At 40.1% G+C, this 10,000-nt stretch overlaps 1 protein-coding gene across 1 annotated transcript in view; it reads right to left on the reverse strand.

The window, feature by feature from the left end:
• Positions 1–10,000, reverse strand: part of LOC122249368 (tetraspanin-7) — a 45,821-nt gene that overhangs the window by 30,070 nt on the left and 5,751 nt on the right. The window contains exon 2 of the mRNA XM_043010162.2: positions 8,107–8,209. Coding sequence (XP_042866096.1) covers positions 8,107–8,184 — 78 coding nt within the window. The 5' untranslated portion in view covers positions 8,185–8,209. The remainder of the gene's footprint in view (positions 1–8,106; positions 8,210–10,000) is intronic.

Below are 10,000 nucleotides of genomic sequence, written 5' to 3' on the forward strand. Positions count from 1 at the left end.
GAGTGGGAGGGAGGGAGAGGGAGAGGGGGAGTGGGAGGGAGAGAAAGAGGGTGGGAGAGGTAAAAAGAGAGGGAGAGAGGGAGTAGGAGGGAGAGATAGAGGGCGGGAGAAGTAAAGAAAGAGGGAGTGAGAGGGAGGGAGAGGGAGAGGAAGGGAGGGAGGGAGAAAGGGATGGGGGAAGGGAGTGGGAGGGAGGGAGAGAAAGAGGGTGGGAGAGGTAAAGAGAGAGGGAGTGGGAGGGAGGGAGAGGGAGAGGAAAGGAGGGAGGGAGTGGGTGGGTGAGAGATAGGGATGGAAAGAAAGAGGGTGGGAGGGGTAATTAGAGAGGGTGAGAGGGAGTGGGAGGGAGGGACAGGTAGAGGAAGGGAGGGAGGGAGAAAGGGAAGGGAGTGGGTGGGAGAAATGGGGAGGGAGAGAAAGAGGGTGGGAGAGGTAAAGAGAAAGGGAGTGGGAGGGAGGGAGAGGGAGAGGAAGGGAGGGAGGGGGAAAGGGATGGGGGAAGGGAATGGGTGGGAGAGATAGGGAGGGAGAGAAAAAGAGTGGGAGAGGGAGAGAGGGAGTGGGAGGGAGGGAGAGGGAGAGAAAGGGAAGGAGGGAGAAAGGTATGGGGGAAGGGAGGGAGAGAAAGAGGGTGGGAGTGGTAAATGGAAAGGGAGATAGGGAGTGGGGAAGAAGGGAGAGAAAGAGGGTGGGAGGAGTGGGAGGGAGGGAGACGAAGGGAGAGTGAGGATAGGTGTGGGAGAGAATGGGAGAGAATGGGAGGGAATGGAAGGGTTTGAGGAATGAAGGGGGAGGGAGTGTGTGAGAGAAAGAGAGAGAGAGAGAGAGAGAGAGAGAGAGAGAGAGAGAGAGAGAGAGAGAGAGAGAGAGAGAGAGAGAGAGAGAGAGAGAGAGAGAGAGAGAGAGAGAAGGGAGGCGAGAGAGAGGAGGAGAGAGAGAGAGGAGAGAGGAGAGAGAGGAGAGAGAGGAGAGAGAGAGAAAAGGAGAGAGAGAGAGAGAGAGAGAGAGAGAGAGAGAGAGAGAGAGAGAGAGAGAGAGAGAGAGAATTAGAGAGAATGAGAGAGAGAGAGAGAGAGAATGAGAAAGAGAGAGAGAATGAGAGAGAGAGAGAGAATGAGAGAGAGAGAGAATGAGAGAGAGAGAGAAAGAGAGAGAGTTAGGGAGGGAAAGAGAGGCAGGAGGTGGGAGCGAGGGAAGGAGTAGGAGGGAGGGAGAGGAAAGGAGGGAGGTGGGGAAGAAGGGAGGGAGGGTGGGAGGGAAGGGGTAAGAGGGAGGAAAGTGAGGAAGGAGGAATGGAAGAAGGGAGAGAGGGATTTAAAGAGAGAGAATGAGATTAAATGGAAAATGAAAGGGAGAAAATGAGATTACAATTTCGGAATAACGAGGCAATAACGCAAGTCCAGGCTAAATGAGTTTAACAAGATGAAGGAAGGGGCGAGGTATCAAGAACTCTCTGGAAAAAGGTAAATAAGAAGTAACTTTGTAACACAAATAAAAAAGAATAAATAGAAACAATAATGATACCAATGATGCTAGAACATACATACATACATACATACATACATACATACATACATATATATATATATATATATATATATATATATATATATATATATATGTATATATTATATATATATATAATATATATTAATATATATATAATTATTATATATATATATATATATATATGTATATATATATATTATATATATATATGTATATATATATATATATATATATATATATACCACATATACTATATATATACACACACACACACACACACACACACACACACACACACACACACACCTAAACAGAAATATCTAGGAAGAAACCAAAAAACTCCATTAATGTATATGTATATATATAGCAAAGCACGAACTCTAGAAGATCTAAGGAAAGTTAATTATCGCAATAAATAAACAAATGAGCAATCTATTCTCTGCAATATACGCAATAGCAAAAAAGATAGATATGGTGAAAGTAAACGTTATTCTTTTCCAAGAGAACATTATGTTTTCTTTCGGTTTATCTCTTAAAGATATATATGAACCAAGTCACGTCTTCAGGGAAATGACAAGGAAAGATGCATAAGAGATAAGACTCTAAGTTGCAACATATATTTGTGTGTGGAAAGAACGTGTATTTTTGTGTATGCGATTGCATGTGCAATGTGTATTGTCTGTGTATCGACATGGAGTGTATCTCTGTCTGTGTATTCATATGGAATATATCTTTGTCTTTGTGCATTCATGCTGTGTATCTTTCTATGTGTTTATATACATGGCGTGTGTATCTTTGTGTTTATATACATGGCGTGTATCTTTCTGCGAACCACTTTTGTTTATGATGTTACTTTATTTGTTGTAGTGTTACTTAGTGTACTTTATTTGTTGTTGTTCAGTGCAAAAGGTAACTATACTATTTTGCAAGACTAATATAGCCTTCCCTATTTCCAGACTGCATTCCAGCGAGTGTCATAGTGTTGCCTGACAACCAAATGCCTGGTCTATAAGCTAATAATCTGTTTATTAATCATCATTAACTTGTAAGCTGGCAATACCTTGTTTTTTATATTCTTTATAGTCTTCATTTTTCTATTCATTATTCTATTTTGAAAATGCGGAAAATATTTAGATTGTAGTGTGATACTAATAGTATTTAAAATGAATTAATGCATGTTTGTATAAAAATCATGCAATACTAATTATACTAATGCTGATTATAATGACACCGTCATCAGTTTAATCGACCACACAATGATTTGGGATCCAATCCAATGTTTACCCAACACACACACAGACACACACACACACACACACACACACACACACACACACACACACACACACACACACACACACACACACACACACACACACACACACACATACATACACACACACACACACACACACACGCACGCACGCACGCACACATGAGAGGAAGGCCTTAAATAAGGAAGGCGTCCATGAGGAGGAGCGACGTGAGGGGGAAGGGCCGAGGTGGGGAACGGGGGGGGGGGGGGGTGGAGGGGGAGGGGCTGGGGGGGGGGGGGGGGGGGCCGCTGCCTCCAGGATGTGGCACGTGTTATGACTTCGAAGGGGAGGAGGGAGGGGGGGGAGGAGGGGAGGGGGTGCAATGCCTCAAAGGTGGAGAGAGAGAGAACAGGATGAAAGGGAGGGAGAGGGGCGAGAGAAAGAGGAGAGAGGAGAGGAGTGAGAGAGAAGAAGAGGGAGAGAGAGAGAGAGAAAGGAAGAAGAGAGAGAGAGAGAGAGAGAGAGAGAGAGAGAGAGAGAGAAAGAGAAAGAGAAAGAGAAAGAGAAAGAGAAAGAGAAAGAGAGAGAGAGAGAGAAGAAAAAAGATAAAGAGAGAAATAGAGACAGAGGCATATAGACAGACAAACCGACATAAAGACAAATAAACAAACAGACAGAAAAGACATACAAGCAAACAGACACAAATAAAAAACGAGAAAGAGAGACACAGAGAGAAAACAAACAAACAACAAAAACAAAAGCGTATCGTAAGGAGGAATAGGCGAAGAAAAAAACATAACAGGAAACAAACAAGAGATAAAAGGAGGAAGGAAGTGACACGCAAGGGAAGAAGAGAAGAGGAGAAATTACAGAGGAAAAGGAAACGGGGGTGGGAGGAGGAAGAGGAAGAGGGGGGAGGAGGAGGAGGAAGAGGAGGAGGAGGAGATGCAGGAAGTGGGGAGGAAAAAGAACACGAGGATAAATCTACATGAAAGAGTGAAAGGATGAGAAAGAGAGAGATAGAATTATAGAGAGAGATAAAAAAAATAAGGCTAGGGATATAAAGACAGAAAGAGAGAAAAGAAATATTTATACACAGAGAAAGAAAGAAGTTTAGAGAAATAAAGAGAGAAAGAAGGAGAAAGAAAGAGAGAAACAAAGAGAGAAAGATAGAGAAAAAACGAACGAAAGAGAGAAATACAGAGAAAAAAATCAAATAAAAAGAGAAAATGAAAACCAGAGATAATTAAGGAAATAAAGAAGAAAAAAAATCAGAGCAAAGCAGAGAAAGGAAGAGAATAACACAGAAAAAAGAGAGTTAAAAGCAGAGAACGTAAAAGAGAAAACTAAAAAAGAAAGAACGAAAAAAAAAAAAAAAAAAAACAGAAAGAAAACAAGAAAAGATACACACCTAACGGCAAACCTAATCAGCCAAAAATTTGAATATATGAATAAGCAGTTCAAAGAAAATGAGGAAAATAGAGAAGAAAAAAAATATTATGCAAAATATTACCATAGCTCCCCGTGGGTGTGTTGCTTCCTCTTTGGTGATGAGAAAACTAACAGGTCGTGTAAGGGAGAGTTAATGAGACTGAAGTGAAGTGAAGTGAGCCGATGGAGGTGAAAATTGTGAGGATGTTTATAGATGGTGGTGAGGCTAAAGGAATGAAGTGAAGGTGAAAGGGATTATGCTAAGAATGTGAGGAGGACGAAGAGTGTGTGAAGGGTTTGGTTATGTGTAATATTTGGCTGTTGGTTCCGTAATTAATAATGTCTAGGCCATTGGAAAGCGTTAATGGACATTAAGTGTCGGTCAGCGAGAATATTTGAAAGGCATATTGACTCTGTAATCCTCTCAACTGCCGGTTTAATGAAATTGAAATAATTAAGCTGACTCGTTTTATACATCCAACTGCATTACTCTCTTTAAAGGAGAGGATCTCGACTACACAGAATACTACATTTACGAACTATAAGCTTCTTCTTTTTTTACGATAGTGATTTATTCAACGTAATTCAACGTACCCAACGACTCAACTTCCCCATCATCACAGCACATCAGTCACGGCAATGCATAATTCACCCGCGAGCCAATCACATCGCCCGGGAACCCTGAGACGCGCCACCGAGTCGATTCGGGAAGCCACAAGGACGGGGAGCGCGTCGACGGATCTCGCTCTCTCAGAAAATCTCGCTCTCATTCGCTCTCCTTATGGGAGAATAACTTCACTCGCGTCTCAAGGAGGAAGGGATCATCTTGTCTGAGGATGGCACGTTCCTTGGGACGCCCTCGGTGATCAAGGGAGGGAATATTTTAACTCTACTCATGCGGGGGTTAAAGAATCCTCTTGAGTTACCCCTTCTCTTTCATTTTTTTTGGGGGGGTTCTCTCGTTTTCTCTCACAACTCTTTGGCGTCGTTTGAAGGAGTTAATGAAAGATGTGAACGATGGGGTTTTACTACTACCATTACTGGCTTTACTATCCACGTTACTGGTTTTGAGCTCTCTGTATCTAAGATGTTTGTTTCGGTTTCCATCACCACGATTTTATTTACATTTCCCCTATTCTTAATTTCCCTGAATCGATCACTCCCTGTCTGTTCTCCCTTCGATCTGAAATATATCTACATATCCTAACTCCGATGAAAGTCGACGAACACGAAAAAAAATAAAGATTTTTTGGCCGGACTTGTCACCCCGCCTCATCTCCAGAGTGTGATGGGCGCATATTTCCGTCGCTGGCATTGGCTACGCGACTTGCATTTCTTTCTTATCCCTCCCCTCCAACCTCTGTTTCTTACTCAACCTTTCCTCTTTCCCTTTTTCCGTCTGTCGTTCGTCATTTGAGATTTATTTTTTTATATCGATCTCTCTCTTATTCCATTGGATAAGATTTTAAGTGAATATATTTCTTTAGCCCTCTATCCCAACCTCCAATCTTATCATATTTTCCCTTTCTTGCTCTCCCTCTCTCCTCTTCCTCCTAATCAGTAACCCCCCGCCCTTCCCTCTCTCCCGTCCCTCATCCTCTTCCCTTCCCATCCCCCCTTCGTCCTCCCTCCTCCCTCTCCCCTCTTCCATTATCATCATTCTGGTTCTCCTGACCCTACGACTGACGAGGTGCGTGCCAGCCTCCCTCTGTGCCGTGTACCCTTTTATTCTCTCTCTTTCGCTCACTCTTACTCTTTCCCTCTCTCTTTCTCTCTCTTTCTCGCTCCCTTTCTCTCTCTCTCTCTCTCTCTCTCTCTCTCTCTCTCTCTCTCTCTCTCTCTCTCTCTCTCTCACGTCTTCGCCTCTTTTTTTTTCTTTTCCATTCCCTTACCCTCATCTTCGTCTTATATATATTCATAGATTCGCTTCTCTTTTTTCCCTTTTTCTCTTCGACAGCATAGGCACTCTTATTTCTACTGCGTCCTTTCTCTTTCAATCTATCTCTCTCTCTCCTCCCCTTCTCTCCTTCTGTCTCCCCCCCCCCTTTTCTCTCTCTCTCCCAGCACGTTCCCTCCCGGTTTCTCCCTCTCCCGTCTTTTCCAAAATATTTATGTTGCATGAAAATTAAATGTTACAGCAGTGGCAACATGGATGACCAATAATTTATCATTTATAATTCTCGCTGATATGAAAATGTTATATGGTGAATCATGTTTTATGTCTAATGTTCCATTTCATTTTTTCGAGTTGAATTTTTGTGATAAATTTTAACAGTTGCACATTTGATTTTGATGTTACAGATGCTTTCAGAATTGTTCACGATAAAAATATACAAGCGTTGAGAAGAATCACATTCCATGTAATTCTTTTCTTTCTCTCTCTCTCTCTCTCTCTCTCTCTCTCTCTCTCTCTCTCTCTCTCTCTCTCTCTCTCTCTCTCTCTCTCTCTCTCTCTCTCTCTCTCTCTCTCTCCCTCTCTGTCTGTCTCTGTCTGTCTCTCTCTCTCTCTCTCTCTCTCTCTCTCTCTCTCTCTCTCTCTCTATATATATATATATATATATATATATTATATATATATATATATATATTATATATTATATATAATATATATATATATATATATATATATATATATTTATATACACACACACACACATATAAATATATATATATATATATATTATATATATATATATATATATATATATAATATATATACATATACATATATATATATACATATACATATATATATATATATATATATATATATATATATATATATATATATATATATATAAATGTAATCCAGTTATATCTACTTGAGATATTGCCCTTTCAGCTATCATTCTGCTTTTAATATTTCATCAAAGTTGTACACTTACATAATTTTGTATATTCATGATCATATTCTACATGATGTACAGATCTCTCTGATTTATATAATTTTACAAGGTATTTCATTTGTCACATACACATTCTATCACACACAAACACACATGATTATACACATATACGTTCGTTTGTTGTTCAACCTGTTTATGCATCTCTTTCAATCACGCAAGAAATACCAGCGCTGTATTATTTTCTCCTTTCGCAAGAACTAAGCACCGGTGTCACACTTCCTGCTTCATCTTTCAAAGAAATCAGCTTTTCAGTGTTGCAATATGATAGGAAGAGTCTTTGTGGGATGGGTAGGATTAACACCTCGGAGTAGGAGCAGCTTTCACTCCATCATTTATGTGCAAATGAAGGAATTAAGACTCATCGGCTATATTCTTTACACCTTAGGCTTATCTTATACCATATTCGTGTTGGGGATCACCTTTCGGACTGCAACTCTTTCTCTCTCTCTCTCTCTCTCTCTCTCTCTCTCTCTCTCTCTCTCTCTCTCTCTCTCTCTCTCTCTCTCTCTCTCTCTCTCTCCCTTTCTCTTTTTTCTCCCCCCCTCTCTCTCTCTCTCTCTCTCTCTCTCTCTCTCTCTCTCTCTCTTTCTCTCTCTCTCTTTCTTTTTCTCTCTCTTCCTTTCTACCCCCCCCTCTCTCTCTCTCCACTTTCCCTCTTGTAAAATACATGTTCTGACTATAGAATAAGCTTTATCAGCTTGTTAAGTATAATTCATCCGGGTTGTTTTTGTACGCTGCAAAAAGAAAATCAATGCCAATCTTGGCAGGTCACGTTAACAATTTGCGAAGGTCATAGGAGCAGTCTGTGAATGATAAATATTAACTGAATCTAAAAGGTCAGGTCGATAGCAAGCTCAAGCTTTGCCTGTTTCTTTCAAGATTACCAATTCTCTTTTTTTTTTCTCTCGATTTCTCTTTAACTCACTTAATCATCACATCTCACTCTCGCCATATCCAAACGCAGAACAACCCAACGCCCATCACGGAATACACTGAATACTCACCCAAAATATGACATTGAAGATCATCAACAAGGTCTTCATGCAAGCCACTGCGGCCCTCGTCTGAAGTCGCTTCCCCATCTTGTTGACTCAACCAGCGATGAGTCTGTAAGGAGAAAAAGAGAGTCACTCACACAAGATGGAAGAACAAAATGTCGAATTGAGATTAATGTATAAAACAGAAGAGGGAGAGAGAGGGGTGGGAGAGGGGGGTGGGTGATGTATAACACAGAAGAGGGGGTGGGAGGGTGGGGTGGGGTGGGGGGGATGTTGTTATTCAAGCAACGCTGTTATTTCAAAGTTATGTAAAAGATATATAACCTAACTCTCTGACCCGGAGTCGAATCTCTGTAGTACTGCACACTCGGGCTGACTAACCCCTGAAGGCGGCAGAAGGTCGACTCCAGGTCAGAGGGGCATGTTATACATCTTTTACATAACTCTGGAATATTAGTGTTGCTTGAATAACCCCCCCCCCCCCCCCACTAACCCACTTTGCTGATCTCTCCACTTGCCAATTAGTGATTTGCTTAGGTTGTTATTTCGCAATACAGTGAGTCAATTCGAAATAGTCAGCTCTACGAGGTAAAAGAATAAAAGTTACACCATTATTACTATTACTGTTTCTATCCCTGGGTTTTTGTCCGAGTCCTCTAAATTCACGTGGATAACATTCACTAATAAGTTAGATAAACTTATACTAAGCCCTCGCCGTTAATTTTAAAACATATGAACGTTTAGTACTGCACAAACACACGCCAATGTACCCTTTATTAAATTCATATACAAATTGCTTCTGCATGTTGTTACTAATATAGACTTTGTGTATACTACCATTACTGTTTTAATAAGGTATTATTGTCAGTATCATTATAGAAATTGTAGTATTTTATCTTCAGTATCATCACGATGACAATCATTACCAATATCATTGTTATCTTTGTTACAAATTATATGATAATGATAATACAAGTAATAATGATGACAATAATGATAAAAATAATGATGATGGTGATGACGATGATAATAATGATAATAATAATAATAATGATATTAAAAATGATGATAATAATAATTATAATGATAATCATTATAATAATAATAATAACAAACATAATGATAATAACAATCATAACTATCATTATCATCCTTGTCACTACTTTTATAATCATCATTATTGTTATTATCATTATCATTATTATAATTACAATTACTATCAATATTATAAACAACAACAATGATCATCACTATTATTATTACAATTATCATCAGAATCATCAGCCTCCTGTTCGCTCCATTTCCCTTTTTGTCATTACGTGTTTCTTAAAATGAGACTGACAGTCTTGATAAATGCATTTTTCTCATATACTTTTGCACGTACATGCCCTTGACAACACAGCCACGCCACCTGAATGCACCTTCAAAGGCAGAGAAACCACAAGAAGCTTTTCATCTCTCACTCACTCACTCACTCACTCACTCACTCACTCTCTCGCTCTCGCTCTCTCTCTCTCTCTCTTGGACACACACACTCTCTCTCTTACTATTCTCCCTCTCTATTTTCTTTGCCTTTTATTTTTCTTATTTTTCCCTCTCTCTCTCTCTCTCTCTCTCTCTCTCTCTCTCTCTCTCTCTCTCTCTCTCTCTCTCGCTCTCTCTCTTAGACACACATACTCTCTGTTTTACGTACTTCCTCTCTCTCTACTTGTCTCTGCCTGTCTATTTTTCTTATTTTCTCTCTCTCTCTCTCTCTCTCTCTCTCTCTCTCTCTCTCTCTCTCTCTCTCTCTCTCTTAGACACACACACTCTCTGTTTCACTTACTTCCTCTCTCTCTACTTGTCTCTGCCTGTCTATTTTTCCTTATTTTTCTTTCTCTTTCAATCTCTCTCTCTCTCT

The sequence above is a fragment of the Penaeus japonicus genome, unplaced genomic scaffold (assembly GCF_977035675.1).
Source record: "Penaeus japonicus unplaced genomic scaffold, GWHDUDI00000001_assembly GWHDUDI00000024, whole genome shotgun sequence".
Lineage (NCBI taxonomy): Eukaryota > Metazoa > Arthropoda > Malacostraca > Decapoda > Penaeidae > Penaeus > Penaeus japonicus.